Source organism: Mchenga conophoros, linkage group LG3, assembly GCF_057382185.1.
Source record: "Mchenga conophoros isolate Kocher_MC1m ecotype Shallow Benthic linkage group LG3, M_conophoros_male_GT1.1, whole genome shotgun sequence".
In the NCBI taxonomy this organism is placed as follows: Eukaryota; Metazoa; Chordata; class Actinopteri; order Cichliformes; family Cichlidae; genus Mchenga; species Mchenga conophoros.
In genome coordinates this window covers 65,826,194-65,849,328 of record NC_140528.1, presented here as the reverse complement: position 1 = coordinate 65,849,328, position 23,135 = coordinate 65,826,194, and the positions used below count along the sequence as shown (strand labels likewise).

At 39.5% G+C, this 23,135-nt stretch overlaps 4 protein-coding genes across 6 annotated transcripts; 3 read left to right on the top strand and 1 right to left on the bottom strand.

Annotated features, from left to right (window-relative positions):
- Window positions 1–1,153: 1,153 nt before the first annotated feature.
- Window positions 1,154–2,217, top strand: LOC146580174 (uncharacterized). Its single transcript, XM_085266785.1, has 2 exons — window positions 1,154–1,431; window positions 1,830–2,217. Exons 1-2 carry the CDS (start codon window positions 1,299–1,301, stop codon window positions 1,961–1,963), a joined length of 267 nt encoding a protein of 88 aa, XP_085122911.1. The 5' UTR covers window positions 1,154–1,298; the 3' UTR covers window positions 1,964–2,217.
- LOC146580173 (uncharacterized) lies at window positions 1,634–6,253 on the bottom strand. 2 transcript variants are annotated; one of them, XM_085266756.1, is made up of 7 exons: window positions 6,026–6,253; window positions 5,769–5,888; window positions 5,560–5,676; window positions 4,767–4,950; window positions 4,569–4,669; window positions 3,909–4,061; window positions 1,635–3,823 (listed from the first exon to the last, which is right to left on the bottom strand). In XM_085266756.1, the coding sequence occupies exons 4-7, from the start codon at window positions 4,921–4,923 to the stop codon at window positions 3,365–3,367; spliced, it is 870 nt and encodes a 289-aa protein (XP_085122882.1). In that variant the 5' UTR covers window positions 4,924–4,950; window positions 5,560–5,676; window positions 5,769–5,888; window positions 6,026–6,253; the 3' UTR covers window positions 1,635–3,364. The 2 variants fall into 2 exon arrangements, with proteins under 2 accessions (XP_085122883.1, XP_085122882.1); XM_085266757.1 differs by lacking the exons at window positions 5,560–5,676; window positions 5,769–5,888; window positions 6,026–6,253 and adding an exon at window positions 5,361–5,545 and having other exon boundaries at window positions 1,634–3,823.
- A 346-nt stretch (window positions 6,254–6,599) lies between these two features.
- LOC146580172 (ubiquitin carboxyl-terminal hydrolase 47-like) lies at window positions 6,600–16,812 on the top strand. 2 transcript variants are annotated; one of them, XR_014891215.1, is made up of 12 exons: window positions 6,600–7,004; window positions 7,587–7,689; window positions 10,001–10,113; window positions 10,212–10,282; window positions 10,353–10,478; window positions 12,705–12,800; window positions 12,886–13,014; window positions 13,500–13,628; window positions 13,738–13,775; window positions 14,074–14,105; window positions 14,192–15,382; window positions 16,502–16,812. XR_014891215.1 is itself a non-coding variant. In XM_085266745.1 (11 exons), exons 1-11 carry the CDS (start codon window positions 6,932–6,934, stop codon window positions 14,446–14,448), a joined length of 1,167 nt encoding a protein of 388 aa, XP_085122871.1. In that variant the 5' UTR covers window positions 6,600–6,931; the 3' UTR covers window positions 14,449–16,492. The 2 variants fall into 2 exon arrangements, 1 of the variants encoding a protein (XP_085122871.1); XM_085266745.1 differs by lacking the exon at window positions 16,502–16,812 and having other exon boundaries at window positions 14,192–16,492.
- Window positions 16,813–17,961: 1,149 nt separating this feature from the next.
- LOC146580171 (E3 ubiquitin-protein ligase DDB_G0292642-like) lies at window positions 17,962–23,102 on the top strand. The gene is made up of 5 exons (XM_085266762.1): window positions 17,962–18,120; window positions 18,476–18,570; window positions 18,745–18,845; window positions 22,163–22,318; window positions 22,421–23,102. Exons 1-5 carry the CDS (start codon window positions 18,101–18,103, stop codon window positions 22,874–22,876), a joined length of 828 nt encoding a protein of 275 aa, XP_085122888.1. The 5' UTR covers window positions 17,962–18,100; the 3' UTR covers window positions 22,877–23,102.
- The last annotated feature ends 33 nt before the right edge of the window (window positions 23,103–23,135 follow it).

Here is a 23,135-nt window from a genome sequence, read left to right as displayed (position 1 = left end):
TTGTTCTGAGTATTCACGGCAGCCGTGCGTTCTCCAAGATCTTCTCCGTGCTGCACTCAATGAGCCCATTTTGAGAAACTCACGCCTCGTCCCATCATTTCAATCCCAGCGGGCAGCCTTGTGGGGGTTTGAACAGCCGGTTCCACTTCCTTAATTCTTCGGTAAGCCAGGGCCAAGCCTGCTCCGATCAGCAAGAACCCTGTTATCATGGTTCCGAATAGGTAGATATCTTCAGCACTCAGGCTCACCCGAGCCCAGACTTCTCGTTGAGAAGGGGTGTCAATTGCATTCAGAGACCAGTTGATCAAATCCATAATTCCTCTTTTAGGTTTTAGAGAACAGACTGTGAGAGAGTGTTCCAGGGAAAAGTAAGTAAAAACACAAGACAAGACAAGGACATAAGAAGCTAAGCAGGGAAGATAAGGGCAGGAGAGGAGAAAGTGCGACCGCCTTCGCTGAGAGCCTAATCTGGCCTCATGTTTAGAGGGGCTTTCAGGGGAAACTCGTGTCTCTTTAAGAAGAACCTGGCAGCACGGCATATGTTTGTAAAGTTGTATCTGAACAAGTCTTCTGGAACAACAACCTTTCAACAGGTGAGACAAAAGTGCAAATGTTTGACTGTAACACACAGCTCCATGTTTCAAGAAAGTGTAACACAGCATCTCAGCACAAACACCTCATAACATAAGTTCCAAAGGTAGTGCAATAAAAACACATATTTTCAAAATAAAGCAATAAATCTGTGAGCAGCACTGATAACCTAAATAAAACAATTCAGCCTTCCATTATTGCAACTGGTGGAAAGCAACAGCAAGTAAAAAAAAAAAAAAAAGTTAATGTTTACGTATAATTCCCAAAACTTATCTCAACCAAAAACTGGCGCATGGCCAGGTCCAAAACAGACTTGATGCCAGAGATATGACTCAGAAATCTGCTGATGACCTGGCTTCATTATTAAACCAATAAACCATTGAAGTATACAGCATCCATATCCTAATCACACATTAGAAACTGTGCTTGTGTTGCTTTTTCTACTGGCTGACGAAAAACATAAAATATTTTTTCACATTTATTTGGGAGTTGGGAACACCTTGCTTGCTGACCCACATCTTGCCCATAGTTAGAACTGAATCGTCACTTACAGTGTGCCGAAGCACTCCACAGGAGGAAGTTGTTTACCTGAATACCCAAATGGGCGGCGACTGCTGGGATTTTGTCTCTCGGACAAGATAGTTGAAGTTAAAAGCCTTGATAAAAGTCTTATTGAAGTGGAGACAGATCCAGCTCTTAGTGCTAAAATGTCCGTCCAGCTGAAAGTAAACGGACCGAGGGGAGAGGAGAAGATAGTCGATATTTGTGACAATATGGACCAGATGAAGGCCCTCACTGTGATGGAGCTGAAAAGCAAAATCGCCAAAGCGCTGGTGATAAGTAAGCATGACTTTTCTTATCGTCTGCTTTTACATTTTTATAGAAATGCAAATGTCATACTTTTATTGAACAGCAGATTCTGTTTACAGAACTCTCTATTTAAATGCAGTGCAAGTGCAGTGTCTATTTATGTTGTCTTCAGCCAATCAGACAACACACACAATAACCACAAACATGACTTTTAGTGGTCTACAGCAGATATAATGATTTAATAATGAAAATTGTCTTCTAAGTGGAAACTTTCTTTGAAAAAATACAAATCAAATCATCTTTTGCTAGTATCACTAACTCATCAGATCACATACATTAAACAATCCAAATATTAGCTTTGCTGATCTACTCTAAAAGGCCTGAAGCAAGCCCAGCTCTTTAAAGCTCTTCTCTCTGCTTCTGCTCAGTTGGTGAAATGCGGGTGGTGTTCAGGACGAAGCCGCTGGAGGACAAAGCCCTGCTGGTGTCTTATGGGATTAAGCACATGTCCGTCATCCACACACTGCTGATGCTGCCTGGTGGAGGAGATCGACCCGCATGAAGGAACACGACAGACTCTGCACTGACAAAATCATTTATTGTGAAGTCTTTATTGTGATCTCATATGCACTCACATGATCATATTATTGTTATGTACTTACTGCTGTCCCTTTTTTGGTCTTTATTTTTCATATAATAAAATACATCATGTTTGTAGCACACTGCATAATGCGTTTCATATCTTATTTTTGAGACACTTTAAGAAATCAGATGTTTAGCTGGACTTTTGCTAGAGAGATCATTTCAATAAAACTCTTCCATGTTTGTTTGTGCTATCTTGTTTCTTTAAACTCCAGATTACAACAGAGGAATCTGGATGTTACAATATTTACAGAAACAGATCGCTGCTAAAAGCAGACAGTTACTGGGTGACTTCAAAACATAAAAGGCAGAAACCAGTGCCTGATCCAAGATAAGAATGTGATCTGAAAGACAGCTCTACTGAGGCAATACTTATAATCAGTGTTGGGCAAGTTACTTTGAAAAAGTAATTAATTATAGTTACTAGTTACTAGTTACTTCTTCAAAAAAGTAACTGAGTTACAATATTCTAAAAGTAATTAATTACTTGAAAAGTAATGTGCATAAAATGAATTTTCATTCACATGTTTTAGGACAAATTTTTTCTTTTAAAAAGACGCACGATTTATTTATTATTGTTAAAGTTTACTGCAGTTAACAATCTTGTTTGACACGTGAGGAGAAAAGGGGATTCCTAGGGTACAAGGAAAATTTAAAAAGTGAGAAATTATCCAAAAAGTTATTTTAAAAGTCTATAAAAGTCTGGTGCACATTCTTCAGATTTCTGGTGTAGAATTTTTTTCATTAAATATTAGAAAGTGAATTCTGTATTAGAAAATGAAGAAATTCTTTCAAATAATAGAAGTAAAACACTTAATTTTAGAATGCTAATATATTAATTTGATGATTACTGGTCTTAATCTGATTTATTGCTGTATTTGAGACACAGAAAGTCCATGCATTAGATCAGCGGTCTCCAACCTTTTTTGCGCCACGGACCGGTTTATGCCCGACAATATTTTCATGGACCAGCCTTTAAATACAACAAAATAAAACTAGTACCGGTACCGAAAAAAAGAAGATTTATTCATAACACACGTGAAAAGACCCAGGAAAACCGAGTAAACGATAAAAACAAAATAACGCTGAAAACCGATAAAAACCCTGAAAACTATACATTTCACACCTGAGCCTCAACTCTCACGGCCCGGTACCAAACGACTCACGGACCGGTACCGGTCCGAGGCCCGGGGGTTGGGGACCGCTGCATTAGATTGTGGTAACTGTAGCTTAGTGGTAAATTTTAAATCAGGCTTTACCAACTTACTGAGCTGTTAGTTTTTCTATGTGAATCACACAATAACAACATTTCTGTAACAATCTAATCATCCCACTGACACACTGGTATAGAAGTCTGTCTAGGGGCTACACCACTGGAACAAGGTTTGTAATATTCACTCGTCTCCAAACATTCCTCTTTCATTTTGAGGCAAACAAAGCAGAACTGCAACTTACAACGTGTACAGAAGATGTTTTTACACCCAGTTGTGTTATGTTCCACAAGGAAGCCACATGTGGGACAGGCACGGATAGAGGGACAGCCAGTGATGCCCTCCACATTCTGGAAGGTGATATCTGGACATTTTCTCAGAGTTTCTAAGGACTTATTGTTGCAGCCATGATTTTCACATCGGTTTGAACGTGGGGACGGACCTTTCCATTCCCTCAAACACTGCCAACAGAACGTAAAGGTCCGATTTAGATCAGCTGTGCACACTGTACATTCAGTACACAGATTACTGAAGTCAGTTCTCAGCACTGAAGACTTGCAGCCAGGACACTGTTAATAAAAAACGATTATTTATTTAATGCTCAACATTTGGACAAATATGGCGCAGAAATGCAGACTATGTAAATAAACTTACTGATTTAACATCAAAAACATCCTTAGAGTTGCTGAACATTTTCTTTTCAAAGTACTCGATTTCTTCCGGGGTTAGAAGAGCCATTTTACAAACCTCCTCAAAGGACCACTCAGCATGACATTCAGTTTGGCCGCACACAAACCTGCTCTCGCCCTGAAACACAATATACAAAAATATATATCAATCAGTGAAAGCAAAACATGTGGAACAAATAGCAACTGCTCACAATAGTATATAGATCCATTAACTGAGCCACAGTCCAGTCTCATGCCTATTAGATTCCATTCCTACCATACTAATGTGAATGCTTTATTTATTTATTTTTGGATTCTGAAGTAGCAATCCAGAAAGAAAGCTTGAGAACTACCAGACTAAGAAAACCCCCATTAATTAATTCCTGCGCTGATGACCCATTACTTAAACTCCTATAAAACTTATATAGTGCGTTTCTGCTCTATCTGGTAAAACAACATACAAACGTTCTTGACATCATGAGAGTTGTCAGTTCTGCCTTATAGTCCTGTAATGTTGAATTGGTGCCTTATTTTGTGACTGCAACTCAGTAGTTATGCAACTGAGTGCATAGTAATATACACTCAGTTCAAAAATCACTGTTAATTTATTTGGGGTTTGTGATTAGATGAACGTGTAATATCCTACCTGATTCAATAAGCTAAGACACCAGTTGGTGAGAGACATGGGAGTGACAGCATGGCCGCAAGACATCAGCGCTCTCAGAGACTTGAAGTCCTCATACAAGACTATGAGTGACACATGAAAAATCGCATTACTGTTGTACACTCTACTCAACATTATCTGTAGCCCAGTAAAGGTAGAATTCATAGTCTGAAGACTTACAGTCCAACTCATCATCTCCATCCACAAATGTAAGTGTAAAGTCGGATGGGTCGTAGCACTTCTCCTCCTCATATGTCAAACTGCTTCTGGAGTCTTGAGAGGGAGTTCTGCTCCTCTGATGAGAAATCTTTTTCTTTTTAGATAGTTTTAAACCCATCCTGACTCAGCGCCGCCTTCAGATCATCTACAACAAAACAAACAGAGATCTCGCTAAAAAGTTTTTTCTCTCTTATTTCATCCACTTTGGACTTCACTCCATCAGGGACTGTCACTATACCAGATATTCTACATGCATTCACATATGATTAACATGTATTTATTCCATGTTTTATTCTCTCACTACACTTTTCCTTTATGCTGGGTGCTTTGTCTAACACTACGTGTACAAGTAGACACAGGAAAGACAAAAGGAGCTCATGCACAACTATGTGTGTCTTGGTGCGCACGCATTACAGTCTATAGCATTAGAGTTTATTGATAATACTGCCATAAGAGAGCGTGGAAAAAGTCAAGCCTGACGCGTGGATTTCAAGAGTTTCGACAATATATCGCTGCTCAAATTCCGATTAGATCAAAGTAATCTATGTTACTCACTTTGACGCGGAAAAATCTTCGTCATCTTTCGACGTCTTGACTTGCTTTGGAAATAGCTCCCAAATGAAAGTTATCCCGATGCGCAGACGGATCTTAAAAGCGAAAACCCTGAACTTTGTTTCAGACGAAACAACCAAATGGCCAATAGTACCCAACACTCCCATTATTTAATGCAAAACATGAAAACGGAGGTAATTACCAGTAAGAGAGGAACTGCCAAAATCCAACGATGTCAGGATTCCCAAAATTGTCAAATATACTCGCAAGGAAATTCTTGTCCCACAAGACACAACCGCAATAGTCGTCTTTCCATCATCTGTTAGAACAAAGCACATCAAACAAAAACAGTGTACCTGATGACTAAAGTTTTAACATGAAGACTTGCCAAACAGAGATCCGGACGGTGACCTTTTCTTATTTTTCAAAGAAGAACAGAAGCCGCAGCTGCCCGCAGGTCGAACCCGCGACGTTGTTTTCTTGGTCATGTGGTCGCGGTATGACGCGTAGTGATCCAGTCAGAGTCTCTCGCTACAACACAACAGATAGGGATCATTTTAATTTAACAGAGAAAACAAATCCATGGGTGTTTGGTGTTTGACGTTACATTTTATCACCAAATTTTCGTGAACAGTCAAAGAGGCTCCACTCCAATCACATAGATTTACCTCAGCCTGTTTTTTTTCTCTTTTCTTTTTCTCTTTTTTTAAATAACACACTAAATAACACTAATCCATTCGCGTCTGCCTATATGCAAAGGATGTCTTCTTTCACTTGCGTGTGTGGACACACGAAGGTCACCACTCTGCCCTCCTCCCCATGTCGGAAAAAACAACCTTTCATGGGTGTCAGATCGGGTCCAAGTGAATTAAATTTCCTCATGAGACCGCGAGAACGAGGCTCGTAAAGAGCTCCGCATGTTGTTGTTATGATGTAAATACAAAAATGGGATACACAATCTATACTCATTCTGTAATAATAATAATAATAATAATAATAATAATAATAATAGTTGTAAACTCGAAAAATTTCGTCTCATCTAAACATAAAAAGGAAGAGGAACTCAGTCCATTTGATGGAAATGTAAACACTGACGAGCTGCATTCAAAATCACAATATTTTAAAAATTACGCTAAGGTGTATCAAACAGTGTCTGCCAATATTTTATGACCACTTGGACTTTTGCATGGAGACTCTCCAGTGCATCATGTGCCCTCTGGGCGGATTTCAAGCTGACACGAATGAGTAGGCTGCTCCCCTGTGCCTGCGTGCGCAACAATCCCATGGCGCGCGCAGTAAAAAATCTCGACTTTCTTCTCTTTAAAATATAAAATAATCATTGTATGGAGCCTGTTCTTAAATAGAAAGTTCAATCTGAACTTGCAGCAAACAGCGACATCGGCGGATCTATTTTTAAACCAAGAAAAGAAGGTGAGCCGATAGTTCAAAGTCGAAACTATTCCTGGGTGAAAATATGGAATATGAGATGGTGCAACAAAGAGCTGGATATTTTTAACAAATAAACTCAGATTTTAAAAAAAGCAAAACAATTGATCCTCAAGGAGAAATTCAAGATGATCGGCTCCAGGAAACGGAACCTGGAAGAAGTGAACACAGAAGAGACGAAAAAACTAAGAGAGGATGCAGGTGAGTTAAAGTCTTTTATACTGAACACTTGCTGGACAAAAATTAAAGAAATAAAACTAAAGCACCGCATACACAGGATTTATAAAGCCGATTTATAAAGCTGTAACTGTCACAGAAAAGAAACATCTTTAAACCATGTCCCCATAAGGCCCAGGCTACATTATACATTCAGAGACCACTTTATTAGGCACACCTGTTCAACTATTCTATAAGGCATCTAATAGCCAGTCACATGGCACCAACCCACTGCATGTAGACATGGTCAAGATGACCTGCTGACGTCCAGATGAACATCAAAACCAGGAAGAAAAATAGTTTAAGTGACTTTGAATCGTTGATGCTTTGAAATATTTCAGAAACTGCTGATCTACTGGAATTTGCCCACACAATCTCACGTCACATAAGAGTTTTCATAAATAGATACAAGAAACCTATTGGTCTGTCAAAAACTGTCAAATTAATTCCTTATATATATGCTTTAAATATGCATCATTTTTGTGGCTGAGGTCTTTAAATTTTTTGTAATCTTTTCTACAGTCATTTATAAAAAAAATGCTATTTTTTTTTCTTTCCCCCCCAAAGTAATCCAGCAGAAGAAATTTCATGGCCTGAAAAATCAAGGAGCCACATGTTATCTCAACAGCATAATGCAAGTTTTCTTCATGACACCTGAGATTCATGACAGGTGGGAGATTTTAGATTGCTTATATTTCACATCTGATGCTAATTAGAAACAAATAAACAAACAAATATACCCCTCTTCTGTGGAACCAGCTTCCAGTTTGGATTCAGGGGACAGACACAATCTCTTCTTTTAAGATTAGGCTTAAAACTTTCTTTTATGTCATAGCTTGTAGTTAGGACTGGATCAGGTGATCCTCAATCCTCCTTTATTTATTATTTTATTTCCCACTGTCGCCAAGTGCTTGCTCACATAGCAACAATCGAATTGAACTGAAAGTGAACAAAATTGAAGCGTTTATGCCACTGAGAATTATTTTGATTCATCAGGCCCTGAGTTTTATAAGCTCAGATATGTTATTACAAGATTTCTGGTCATGTTAAACTTTCTTCATATTTAGAAAATGTCACACAGAATAAATATTCTTTGGTTTGAGAATTATTTTTAGGAATCATATTACTCTCAACCAGCTGCTATACTGAAAGAAAACAAGAGACGTGAAAAAAAAGTTTCATCTAGTGGTGAATCGGTTCTTCTATCTTTCCCCACCTGCACTCCACCTCGTTTTATTTGAAGTGAGGTGGAGTGCAAACTATGGTCCTCCTCCATAGAGAAAAGTAAGCAGTTATTATCTGCCATGTGATTGAAGTGGAGCTTGTGCAAAACCATTGGTTCATCAGGTTATTGTAGTCACAATATGATTATGATGGGGGCAAATGCATGGTTAATCAAATGTATGATCAGTCCCCTGCTGTGGGTTGTTGACTGTTCATTCATCACATAACTGGTATGAAAGCTTCATTTTCATCTACATTATTTTACGAATAGTTCGCAAAGCAGCAAACTTTCTGAACCCAAAACAGTGACTCCCAGTCATTACTTGGTTTTCTTTCATAAAAAGGAGTAAAAAAATAACTTTATGTAAAAAAAACAAACAAAAAACATCCAAAAAGCTTTTGTTTACTTCGCTTATCAACTTTTGAGCCTAGAGTGCAACTGTTCTGATTGTTCTTTATGACAGTCTGGTGTGTTGTGCTGCTATCAGCAAATGTAAACCTGATCTTCTGACCCCAGTCACAAATAAGGAGTTGACTCTAGAGGTCTTACAGAGTTAGATTTTGTTTGTTTTCAACTTCAGTCCCCATGAATGCAACTCTTGGTTTAATAGAGTGTTATGGTTCAAAAATATTGGAGATGGACACCAGAGGAAAAACCCACAATAACAACACTGGTCCGGTCGGGTTGAGTCAAACGATGATTTAATGATCACACACGTGGGAGATGGACACTGTATGCAGACAGTCTCAGATCTCATCTCAAAAAACACATTTCCATAGTTTTATGAAATCAGGGTATTAGAACGCCCCCTCATGCGTAGTGACAGGTGTAATACAATCAATGTTGACAATTTTATTTAACACAAAGAATAACATTGTCTCCTTCCCGAGGGCAGACGCTAACTGCCCCCCTTCTCCTGGAACCGTCTGTACCTTGCTGAGACACAACATGGGAGCTACAAGGACTCTTTCATTTATTAAGACCATCAGTGTGTATTGCTCTAAATCAAGTATATAATATTAAATGAATATTGCTGGATCAGCTACTTCTACTTAAAACATATTAAAACATGACTAAGCACAAAATCACCAAGAATGACATCTTATAAGTGCTGTGTAAGCGCGTGCGGCCTTCCAAGCTCAAAGCCTTTGCCCTCCATAGATCAGCCAGACTCGCGCTGGCTGTAGCTTTTAACCTTTAATTACCTTGAGCACAACTCTAAAATGAGCAACAAACTGCAATGTGTATGGAATGATCATGGTTACATCTGCAATGGAAAATCATGTTATTATTCTGATACCTGTAAGAAAGATCAAATTAAAGTTATCACCATCACTGTAATGCAAAGAATAATATAAGATCAAAAACTTCAATTTATGCTTAATGCAAAGCTGGTTATATACTTCTAATGAACTACTAATGACATATTAAAATATTAAATGATAATGAGAAAAACATCCCCTCCTTATTCTACAAGAGGCAGGTTTTTTTTTCTTTTTTTAGGATATGCATTTTACCCCCTAATATCTTTAAAGAAAAATGTAAATTTAGGAAGCCCCTTGAGTTATTAATTGGGTGTCAAATCAGTCAAAGTGTTTCATTTCGAATTTTTTTGTCAGAAATGAAAGAAATCAAATGACTGAATAACATTGTTCTTGGTCACAAGCCTGTATTTGAAATTAGATAAAATATTAACAACATGGTGAATGGACCATAAAAAGTCAATATTAACTAAGAAATATCTGTTTTCCTGAAGGTTGGATCCAGAATCACAGAAAATAGACCAAGAGCTGAGAAACATCTTTGAACGTCTGAAGAAAGGAACGTGTGGAACAGAAAAGATAACAAAAACTTTGGAGATCCATAATGGTGAGATAACCAGTTGGTAAAACATAAACATCAAAGGTAAACTCAAAGAAAAGGTCACATAGTGGCTGTGCTGAGTAACATTTACATGTAATTTTCAGTTTCTCAGCAGCGTGATGCTGCTGACTGCCTGGATCTGATTTTATGTAAGGTCAGCCCCCGTGTCTCTGAGGTGAGAATCTTACCATCCAAATAACATTGAGAAACCAGAATGTTTTCTAACTGATATTTCTGTGTTAAAGCTTTTTGAGGGTCAGCTGACGTACACAACAAAATGCTCCAAAGGCCACGTCATCAATGAAGAGACAAATCCTTTCTGGACTCTTCCACTGTCACTCAGAGACAACCCTGATGAAATATACAGCATGGTAAGCAGCAGCCAGGGCTCAGACTGCACCCCTGGTCATGCTGGTTTTGAGTTAATAAAGAGATAATTCTGTCATTGGTACAGAAAAGATGTTTATTCTAACATACACTGTGGTGTAATCTGGATACATCATCAGTGATGTTCCCGGGCTCATCAGGTGCTTCAGGTCTCTTTTCTTTTTTTCTTTTTTTTTTGCCTGTCCCGTTTGGCTCTTTTGCCATCAGAATTATTGTCTAAAGGCGAAGAAAGATCCATCCATCCATCCATTCGCTTCCGCTTATCCTTTTCAGGGTCGCGGGGGGTGCTGGAGCCTATCCCAGCTGTCATAGGGCGAGAGGCAGGGTACACCCTGGACAGGTCGCCAGTCTGTCGCAGGGCCAACACACAAGGACAGACAACCATTCACACTCACATTCATTCACACATTCACACCTAGTGGCAATTTGGATTATCCAATTAACCTATCCCCACAAGCTGCATGTCTTTGGACGGTGGGAGGAAGCCGGAGTACCCGGAGAGAACCCACGCAAACACGGGGAGAACATGCAAACTACTTTACCAAATTGACCATCCCAGCCTTGCCGTAATGGTCTATTTGATTCATCTTTTATTGTTTATTTTATTTATTTTTTATTTTCACTTGTTAGATACGGGACAGACTTGAATGAGGAAAAGAAAAGGGAGAAAGGAAAAGGGGAAAAAAAACAGTGGAGAAGAGGGGCGGGGATAAAGGGCAAAAAAACCAAAAACCAACTAAATAAGCAGACAAAAAAAAAATACATATATCAATCACCTGGATCACCTGTTGAGAAAGAAAAAAGAAAACAAGCAGAAGAAAAGGAGAGCAATACAATAAACAACATCATGATGATCTATGGGAATATAACAGTAAATACTAAATATTAAACATTATTGTGCAGCACGTAAGATCGACAGCGCACAGTGTGCTTTGAGGTAGGAGCCAAAAAGGGTGTAGTTTGTGTGTGTGAGTCCCCGTGTGTACACCTGTGAGCATGAGCGCGCTTGTTTTTAAAAGGTTCCTTCATGTAATGATCTGCTAGAGGGTGTGGGGGGGCCACAGCCCCGTCCTCCAGGGCATGAAGCAGGTATGGAGGAGATCAAAACTCCAGACATCCAGAGGCCCCCAGAACACAAGAGACCAAGGAAGACCAACAGAGGGGCAGCCGCGCCACTGTCCCAGAAAGAGCTGAGGAGAGTCCCAGGTGAGGGGTCGCTCAGCAGCCGCGGAGCAGAAGCCAGGGGGGGTTGCAGTGACGCGCCCGTGAGCTCCGCCGGCAGCCAGCTGTGCCAGAGTGACCGAGCTCCAGGCCGAGAGGCCGAGGGCATCCCACCCCGAACTGGCCCGAGCGAGCCCCAGGCTCCAGGCCCCGATAAGCGGCCACCAAGGAGTGAGCCGGTGTGTACCTGGACGCCCATCCTCGGACACAAAGAACCACCAACGCACCGATGTCTGAGGGAGTCCGCCACTGGCAGGGGAAGTGGTGGTGGGAGATAGGCCTCCATACCTTGGAGGGCCTGAGATGTCTCCAGAGAGGTGGCATCTGATACCCAACCTAACATATAGACACAGACATACAGGCACACACAGATACAAACATCCATTACCACCCTCATGCTCTCATATGGTGTTTCAGGTCTTAATATCAGACACCTTCTCCTCAGTGACCCAGCCATGGGGATCAGGCCCTGACTTGCGTCCAGGTAGCAGGCTCTACTGCATAACACCTTTCTTCAACCAGAGCTATTGGGAATCATTCACTTGACAGCTTTCCTCCTTCACAGTCTAGATCCCCAAGAGCACTAGGACTACTCAGTGTATATACTGACTTGCAAAGCCCCCAACACGCCACCTCCATGGGGTCAGTGGGTGCTTTCAACCCTTGCCTCCAAAAATTGGCTACAAAGTATTTTGTCCACTTTCTTTCCTGGGCTTCCTCCACTCAGTCCTCCTGTGGGACCATCAACTCCAGCAGTGTGACTTGCTTAGACTCCTCAGACTCCCAGGACCATGTCAGGCCTGAGTATGGGGGTTACAATGAGCACGCTTAGTGTGCATGAAAGCTTTTCAGTTGTGTATGTAAAAGTGTTTTACTAGTTGGTTTCTGTAACCAACTCTTTCTTTAAGAGCTTGATTTCTGCCTCCCCCCCCCCCCCCCTTCTTCTTCTTCTTTTTTTTTTTAAAATTGCAACATGTGTGTTTGTGCAGGAAGGAGGATTTGAAAAGATTTTCCAAACCAAGTCATACAGTGGAGACAACATGGTGTACTGTGGAGAATGTGAGAAAAAAACAGAAGCAACGAGTGTGAGTTTCTTAGTTTTTTTTATTTTAAAGCAGCGTTTGTTAGTCAAACTCTGCTGTGTGTAATCATCTCTCTTGTGGTTTTTAGAAATGTGAGATGGTGAAGTTTCCTCACATCTTGATTCTACTCCTGAAGAGATTTGGCTTTGACTACTACACCATGTCAGATTTCAAGTCCAACTGCTGTGTCGCTGTGCCATCTGAAATGACAACAAACGTAAGGAGAAGTCACTCTGAAACCTGCTCTTATGTTTTTGTTTCTATAAACTTAGAACAAAACTAAGGAAATTTGTGATTGGTCAATTGTTTCTTTGTTGTAACTGGCAACTAATCTTATATCTGTTGGAAAGCCTGTTTATTTCTCCTTTAAATGCTCCCACATTTGTAAGGAAATGCGTTTGTAGGGTGAGCAGCAGTTACACCCATGAAAAACCTGCCAGATCTTCACTGTCAATGTCAAACAGTTTACTCTGCTAATGACTCTTGCATGGTGTTGTTTATTAGTTTGGGTGAAGGAAGGCTGAAGAAATAAGAAAGGTCCATGCTCACAGGTGCTGAGAATCTGGTACCTGGGGTACCAAAGCTGAGATTTATTACCAAGAAGCATTGTTAGGGCAAAGAAATAATCAGTCAAACACAGATTTCCTTACTTTTTGCGGTAATTTTATATGTTCTTATGTCTGACTGCGTGCTCTGTTGTAGGGCAAAAAGTACAAAGTGTATGGGATAGTGAATCACATGGGGAGTCTGAGAGGTGGACATTACACAGCCACTGTGCTGTTCAGGGAGGACCACACCTGGTATGACTGTGATGACTGTAATGTGACAAAGGTGACTGATTAAATAGAACTGAAATATGGGTCATATTTAAAACCTACAGAAAGTGTTACAACTGCAGAACTCATTTTAATGTTAATCTTGGTTTTGTTGATGTGTGCAGGCTGAAGAACAGCTGTTTGCAAAAACCAAGACATACAAGTAAGTTTAATTTTGTTTAACAAGTCTGACACAGCAGACAGTTTACATCTAGAGCTGTTTGTGAGCTTTATTTACTAAACCTTCACAAAATGATTTTTTTTCCCCCAGTGGTTTTGCGATCGAGTGTTTTGTGTGTTTTCGTTTTATTCTTTGATTATTGTTATTTTCTCAGGCAGTTATTTTTACCACTTGTTGGGGCACTTTAATGTCTTTAATAAGCATGTATGACTGATGGATTACTGAACATTGTTGAATTTCCTTCTTGCTCTGTGTGAACTTCAAAATGATGGTTCGACAGTTCCAGGTCTGCATATCTGGTCATGTACAGAGGTAAGATCACAAAACTACTGAACATCAAGAAATCGTTTAAGAAGTTCATTCAACACTGACAAATAATTACTGTGTCTTTTGTGAAGCCTCGGAGAGAGAGCCAGAGGAATTGAAAGAACAACAGAGGACCAGGAGAAGAGTGGGGGAAAAGGATGAACCAAAGAAAAGAAGAGTGTATGAATACATAAAGAAATCTGGAGAAAAGAACATCCACGATGATGCCCTGCAACCTGGCAAGAGTTCAGAGATAAAGAGGAATACTTTTTTGATTACTTTCATCACTGTTTTTTTGGCCTTAATTGTAATACTTGCAATGATACTCACAGCTCTAAGCAGAAACTGATGGAGAGGAAGAAAGTCACCAGAGTTTATGGTTTTGAAAATTTCAGCTTGTAACAGAACCAGTTTTGTCAAGGGAGCAATGAAAATGTTATAATTGCATTTCACAGATAACTATGGTCGATGTTATGAACGCAACTTTGTAGAAGCCATTTAAATAATTGTAAAATCAGTTGTTTGAAGTGTGCAGCTCAAAGAAGGTGCTGTGGTGATGATCATGATGATGTTAATGAATTTTAATCACAACAGAAAAAATTCAGGCATCAAAATTGTATTTTTCACATTGTCACTGTAAATTCTGACGCACAAACACAGTCATGACATGCAATACCAAGATTTCATTAGCAATAAACGATTAAATAATAACTGTTGTAATCATAAAGTTTTCCCCAAAATTATAAAAAATGATTTTCCAAATAAATAAAGGGTCCCACTCCACAGTGAGTGATAGTGACAGAACAATATCATATATTTGTTTGACGTGCAATTTACAGTTCACCCAGAAGGAAGCAGTGATCCAATAATGTAACTAGAATGGTTATGGATATGTAATCTCTCATTATTAATATTTAGCAACTTATATATTTACTTATATATTTCTGGCTTTAATATTACATAATAGAAACTGTAAAAGTAAGTTTATTACCTACTGTTGTTACCTGAAACCACAAAGACCATCAGCTGTAAGAGCGGTATGTTGACATAGCCTATAGGCTACTTATAAACACTGACAACCTTTCAATTGATATTCTGCACATTGTCATCCAGTTTCTGAATCCTGCAGACAATATTAATTGCAGTGTCCTGCCTTAATTTTTAGAGCTCACCATCCAAGCCAAGCGTCCAACAGTCCAAAAGCAAAGTGTAGCTGAGCGTCATAGTAGAGACTGAGCTGCTGCTGTCAGATGTTCTCTCATCATCAAAATCTCTTGTGAAAGGTAGCTTGTATTTTCATCTTTAGCCACCTTCAGCCACCAGGTGGGCCTTCTTCATATTTACTTTCTAATAGTTTACTCTGTATATCAGGTGTGTAAATTAAAGCAATTAAAGGTGCTGCTAGTTAGAGACATTGTGGAATTTGTTGTGTATGTGGACTACTCAGATTTAATTTGTAAGGCACTTATACAGTTGCTGACTAATATACAAAATGTCTATGTTGTACACCTTTAATGTTATTCCTTATCACTTTCTGATCAGAAACACACGACACCATGTTTTCAGCCTCACTGTGCACTAAGTCCTCCTGATCTACAATCACTGCTGCATCAAGTGCTTCTTTTCAGTCCACACTAACAACATACACTAATCTACATATTCACTGTGAACATGTAGATTAGTGAATGTTGTAAAAAGAAACAAACAAAACAAAAATTTGAGTATAGCTTCCCATATAACTTTTTCATTTTCCCACCGAATAACTGAAACTATTCATGTTTTTAATACGATTTTACTCCCCCACCTTCCCTCTCCCTTTTTAAAAGCAGCTGAGATGCAACGTGATACATGATATAGGCAACAATCATTAAAATCAGAAAGCCTAAACATGCACTGTTTACCAGAAATCTCACATATGCTCTCTAACCCTGTGTTAGTTACTATATATGTCTAAAAACATATCTTTACTAATTGTAATGTTCATTTTATAATACATGGACAAAGTCCCAAAAGATTTGGATCATTTGACTAAACTGGAAAATCACATGCCTTTCTCCAGTTTAACAACGTTGGATGGAATGGTATCAAGAGAATATCATTTTGTATTTGTGGCTGTTCCTGAGTTTTTTCATTGCAAACATTATCCTGCATCATACATAAATCAGCTACTCTAAAAGATTAAAAAAAAGCTGGAAAAATAAACAAATGACTTCAATACAACTTTCTTGGGAATACTTATTTACACACTAATTAATCATTATTTACAATCTTTGATACTTAGTACTGAACTCTAAATAGGTTTGATAAAAGTCTTAAAATGTAAAGGAAGACCCAAAGATGACACAGTTCAGTCTCAGCTGGCAAAGATGATGCATTTTGTCCTTTGGTGTATCATATTTCAGTCCTGCTGTGCATCGATGATGATATCTGTCAGCCACCGTGGACCTTCGCCACCATCTGCACCACAGACGAGGGTTTGATCCCATACTCCGACAGAGATGCAGAGTCATCGTCCAGCGGCTTTCCTGAGACAATCAGCCGGAATTCAGCCACAAGATATCCTACACACACAAGACAGGAGAGAGAGAACCTCACTAAATATTTAAACATGTCACAAATAATTATATCATGTCCCTGAACACCACTGAAGATTGTTATTTTTAAAAGTCACTCAGAGAGCACATGACTGTGGCCACTGCTCAACTTAAACTAAACTAAGTGTGAAGAATATTTAATTCAACTATAATAAAATAATAACTGGAAACAAAACAAAACCTGAGTGTGCTCTCACAGTTTGTGCTACTAACTGACATACAACAACAGTAAACACGTACAAATGTGTGCATGGGACTGTGCTCATCTATTAACACAACCTGAGATGTCCACTTGAATGTGTGTTTGAAGTTGTTCTGTTTTATTATTGTGCTTCTTGATTCTTGCGCCACACAAATACCTCGCATGACAATAAAACAAACTGAAACTGATACTGAACATAATGTAAACAAAACTAAATCAAAAGATTTTTTAACAATAAAAATTAAGCACATTAAGGTCATTTAAAAGATGAATAAAATAAACCAGGACATTTGAATGTAGGCTTATAACAGAGTCTGCCTCATTTGCTTGTCTTACTTTTTATCAGATTTCTACATAATCACATGAGACACAGATTAAACACAGATCTGTTTTGAGTTGTTGGGCTTACCTTTCTTGGGAAACAGTTGCGCTGCTTTCATCTTCAAGTCTTTCACGGTCTTCTGCTGCTTTTTGGAGTGGTTTAATTTGATAATCCTCAGCTCACCTGCGGGTGAGCGAACAGACACGCTGTACTTGCACATTATGTTTGTCTGGATCGTGTGTGAGGCTGAGGAGCTCCTTTGGGTTCTGTTAAAGTCAGATAAGGTGAGTGTATTAGTCACTGAGATGGGCTGTCTCTAAATAGTTGTTCAGCTGACGACTCTGTCAGACAAACATGAAAACACACTTCAAGAATTTTAGGGAAGTTCCTGAGTTCTAATTTAGTTTCACTATCATCTCCACACAGAGATCACATGATTTATTTTAACACAACAAACTGTTTACACTGTCACACTCAGTGGATACTAACACTAGTATCCATATTTATCAATACTTAAACGGCATCAAACACTTTATCTTATGTACTTTATCAGTTTTCTATTCTGGTCAAAGTGTGCTTCATTGTTTGATTGCAGTACAGCAGAGCTCCAGAGGAGAAGATAGAAGTCAGCAGCAGCCCAAGTGTCACCTGGCAGTTTATTGCTCTCTGCCAGGTGATTGGCTGAAGAGCTGTGAAAAGGTAGTGGGTGTGTGGGGTGAAGTGAGCGCTCTTCTGTGGAAAAAACCAGAGGCAATTAATTCACTCAGGTGCGAGTGGGTATACTGTCGTGTGACCACGAATTTTAATAGAAGAATTGATCAAGCCCTAGATCGACTGCGCTCATAACCGCGTCAGACGTTTTTTGGTTGCATCTAGAGCGAGGATGGCGGGTCTGCTGCACAGGTAACACTCAGCGTGGTTCACTCACTGATGTGTGTGTGTGTGTGTGTGTGTGTGTGCTACATTTACTCGTCTGTTTTCACAGGTAAAGATGTGATCGGACTTTTTGTTATGTTTGGAAACTGCGCACCGGAGAGCGCGCGCTGTGCCCGATCATTCAGTGTCACAGTCTGACATCACAGTGATACTGAAACATGAAGCCGCTGATTAAAAACTGAATGTGAAGAAGAAACGGCAAATGTTGATCGAAGATCCCGCAACACTGCAGCGCGCACGCTGTTCTGACTCCAAGCCGGATTTTGCTCTTTTACGTGAAACCGGAAGTGTTCATTCTGATCTGTTTGTTGTTGTTTCGCAGTGTGATGCTCCCAAGAGTGCCGACAAAACACGAAAAGTGTTACGACCCTCATGACCCAACAGTTAAATTTGTCGATAAGGAGGATGATTTGGACTGTAAGTATCACGTGAGCACTTTTCACGGCGATGTCAAACAGACAGAATTTAATGGAGAAACAGTAAAAAAGAAAACAATCAAATGCATAAACCAATGTAAGAACAGACATCGGCATTTATTTCTGTGTAACACTGATTTTTTGCTTGTGTGTGTGTGTGTGTGATTGTTCTCAGTTTTGTGTGAAGGCTTCAAATCTCTCAGAGCTCAGATGTCCTGTGGTCACGCTGTGACCCCGACCTCTCTCACCAACTGGTGTCGCAGGTTGTTGGAGCAGGTAGGCCACTAAGGGTTGGCTTTGTTAAAATAAACAGTATGTAGCAACAAAAACGAGTGATGGGGAAAAAGCGAGAAACAAACGATGATTACTAGGATGGTGGTGTGGTGATTGGGAGTGAAAAGCTTTACAATTACAAGGAAAATCCAGCAACGGAACCCAGGGAATGACAGCTATACATCTGGTTCAAACATATGGTAATTATCAAGGAGGCGCTCAGGTCTGCTATACTTTAGACAGAGACACGGCTAAGGCCATAAAATAGTTTGACAGGTATTTAAAACAAACCAATTGCACATATACTGTTAATCACTTCAGCGCTGTAGCTCACCAGTGAGCGAATGGACTGCCAGAAGAAGACCAGAGAAGCACCAATCCACAGGTGCATCTCACCTCTAATTAACACTTAAATTAAAGTTTAGCTCAAACCAGGGCTGTCTACACCGGCTCTTGCTTACCCTTACCCATCCCTGTTGCTTGTCTTGTTCACACCTCGTTCCAAATTATTATGCAAATGATATTTTTCTCTGTTTTTCCTAAATAGTCGATTCAAATGACAGTCGGCATATTTTTCAAGTCATCGACCAATAGAGTATAATTCAAATGTTACTGAACAAAACTCCCAATGAAAACAGTATGTTTTTCAAAAATAAAAAAACTTAAAATGCACTGTTTCAAATTATTACGCACACAGTTTCAAAAGATTTTATAGGTTGTAGAGAATTGAAAATGGTCATTTGTTGAATTTGCAGCATTAGTAGATCAATTTCACTGACATCAAAAGCTATTTCAATCAAAAACATCTTGACAGGTCAAGTTACATATTAACATAGGACCCCTTATTCGATAGCAGTTTTACAATTCTTGCATCCATAGAACTTGTGAGTTTTTGGAAAGTTTCTACTTGAATGTCTTTGCAGGATGTCAGAATGGCCTCCCAGAGCTGCTGTTTGGATGTGAACTGCCTCCCACCCTCATAGTTTTTTGCTTGAGGATGCTCCAAAGGTTCTTAATAGGATTGAGGTTAGGGGAGGATGGGGGCCACTCCATGAGTTCCTCTCCTTTTATGCCAAGAGCAGCCAATGATGCAGAGGTGTTCCTTGTAGCATGAGATGGTGCATTGTCTTGCACGAAGATGGTTGTGTTGCAGAAGGCACAGTTCTTCTCTTTCTACCATGGAAGAAAGTGGTCAGCCTGAAACTCCACATACTTTGCAGAGGTCATTTTCACACCTTCAGGGAGCCTAAAGGGCCGACCAGCTCTCTCCCCGTGATTCCGGCTCAAAACTTGACTCCACCTCGTCCTTGCTGACGACGCAGCCTTGTTGGGACATGGTGGCCGTCCACCAACCATCCACCACTGCATCCATCTGGACCATCCAGGGTTGCACTGCACTCATCAGTGACCAAGACTGCTTGAAAATTAGTCTTCATGTAGTTCTGGGCCCACTCCAGCAATTTCTGCTGTAAGCATTGGTTAGGGGTGGCCAAATATAAGGTTTATGCACAACTGCAAGTCTCTGGAGGATCCTACACCTTGACGTTCGCGGAGCTCCAGAGGCACCAGCAACTTCAAATATGTGTTTGCTGCTTTGTAATGGCCTTTTAGCAGCTGCTCTCTTAAACTGATGTATTTGTCTGGCAGAAACCTTCATCATTGTGCCTTCATCTGCACGAACCCATGTGTGCTCTGACTCGGCCACAAATCTCTTAACATTATGGTGATCACACTTAAATTTTGGTGAAATATCTAAAGTTTTCATTATGTGTCCAAGGCATTTAACTATTTCATTCTTTTCAGCAACAGAAAGATATTTTTTCCTTCCCATATTGCTTGAAAATGGTGGTCTGCTTAATAATGTGGAACATCCTTCTTTTGTGGTTTTTCCTTTAATTGGGCTCACCTGGCAAACTAATGATCACAGGTGTCCGAGATTGTTTTCAGTGATACAAAGAGCCCTGAGACACAATTCCATCCATGGGTTTAATTGAAAAACTACTTATTTAATCTTTATGACACTTAAACACAATTTGCATAATAATTTGGAATGCGGTGTATGGTGTATTGACAGTCATGTGCTTTTTGTGCTGGGGTGTTTTTTCTGTTCTCAAACTGTTCTCCCATTAGGAGCTCAGTCTGAGTGGAGTGTGTGTTTTTTTTTTTTTTTTTTTTTTTTTTTTCCCCTCCTCCTCTCACCTCATGTTATGTATTTTCATTGTTTTTTTTGTTTTTTTTTTCCCCCCTATCAGCCTACCTCTCTGACATGTCTTCCCAATGTGATGTTTGTGTAAAGTTTGGTCAGAAGGTTCCTTTGTAACTGCGCATGCGCCATTAGTGTGCTGCCTGCTGTAACCTATAATTTCCTTTGGGATTATTAAAGTATTTCTGATTCTGGTTCTGATAAATAACCACGGAACATGGAAGTATATCCCACCAGCAAAGCCACCCACTGACCTCCACTTTAAACCTTCAGCTTCTGAATAAAATAAAAAGAAGTTATTTATAGATCCAAAACATGAAGACAATCAAACTCACCCTCATGGTAGTAACAAACTGGTCATCTGCAGCTATAAAAAGGTCCTTCCAGTGGTGTAACAAACATTAGTATATTACAAACCAAAGGCTTTTCTTTTTAATCTTATTGGTGTGGCCTTTCACAACAGTCCCAGTTTCTCATGTGGTTCCTTGGGAAAATTAATTGTCCACCTCTGGGATCAGGTTTTACCGTAGCTGCTCTGGTGATTAACTGACTTTTTAAATAATGCTCTGCTAAACAACTTTATATCCACATTGTCCACGGCAAAGTTAAAGTATTTTGAGAAGTCATGTCCTTCTTTTGCACCTCAGGAGTTTTGGACTTATAAAACAGTATTTAAAGTTAGATTAGTAACCAGTGAGTGTACAAGCCTGTATGGAAACACTGGGACTGTAGATTCTGGCTTACTGCTCTTACTGCCTTATTTGGCTTTTTTGAGACTCCAGTGCAGCTTTAATTACACCTGTGCTTTTATAGCTGTGACCTTTGAATGTTTTCTGTGTGAAGAGCCTTTGCACAGATGACTTTAAGACAGAATTAAGCAACAAAAATCACTACAGTGTTTCAACAAACAATGGCATATTTAGCAATGCATTTCTGACGGATGAGGAAATATTTTGATTGTGATTTGTTTCATTAGGTATTGAGCAACCTTTCTCCACAATATAGTTTAATATTTTAATAGTTTAAGCTTAACTGGAAAAAAAGAGGAAAAAATTATTTCATCAACTTGTTTGGAACAAGTCTGATAATTCTCCCATCTCTCATTATCTCAATAAAGGGTGAAAGCAGATTTGTGTGTGGCGGGTCTGGTTGCAGTGCTGAGTGGACTTTTTCAGAGGTTTGGAAAATGGCTCTTCTGACCCCTCAAGAAACTGAGCGTTTTCGAAACAAATTGGCTGTCAATGCTGCCAGGCAGACTCTTATTACCAAATCAGTAAGTATCTCATTAGAATAGTATAATGTCATGAAAATAGAAATGTATTTCTTGTAAGATTTAGTTCTTATTAAATATTGTAACTCTCTTGTCTCCATGTAGTGTCCTGTATGCAGATCCACTGTGATGAGAGAGAATGGATCAGACTTGAATGTCCTCTGTAAAGTGTGCACAGCAGTAAAAGGACGGCCGTTTGAATTCTGCTGGCAGTGCTTGAGGGAGTGGAAGGGTGCACGGCCTCGGAAGGACCGCTGTGAAAATGATGGCTGCTGTAACCACTCACTAAAAACACTAAAAACCTGCCCAGATATCAGCTTTGATTCAGTGAAGGGAGTCCACGGGTGTCCCTCTCTACGTGCCTGTCCCACCTGTGGGTTACTGGTGGAGCACAACAAGAGGCACTGTAAATCTCTTGTTTGTCCTCGATGTACGGTGAAGTTCTGTTTTGTGTGCCTGAAGATCTTCACTAAATGTATGAAAACAAGTGGCCCTTATGCAGCATGCTCCAGTGGTGTAGCCCCCAGACAGACATCAATACCTGTATGGAAAAAGAAATAATTAAAAAGACACAAAGCTCCCAAGTTTCACTTTTAATGCCTTTTCTGTAAATAATATACCATGATGTTTTTTTGTTTACATGACCTGTGGTTATAGTCACTTGTTATAATTCTCTATTGTGTTGGAACAGTTATCAGATATAATCAATGTTGGCTTATATTGATGAGAAATTTGCTACCAAATGTGATCTTTACAGCTGTATTATGTCTGAATCATAACGACAATAAACCTGAAAAATGTTGTTCATTCATAAATTTGA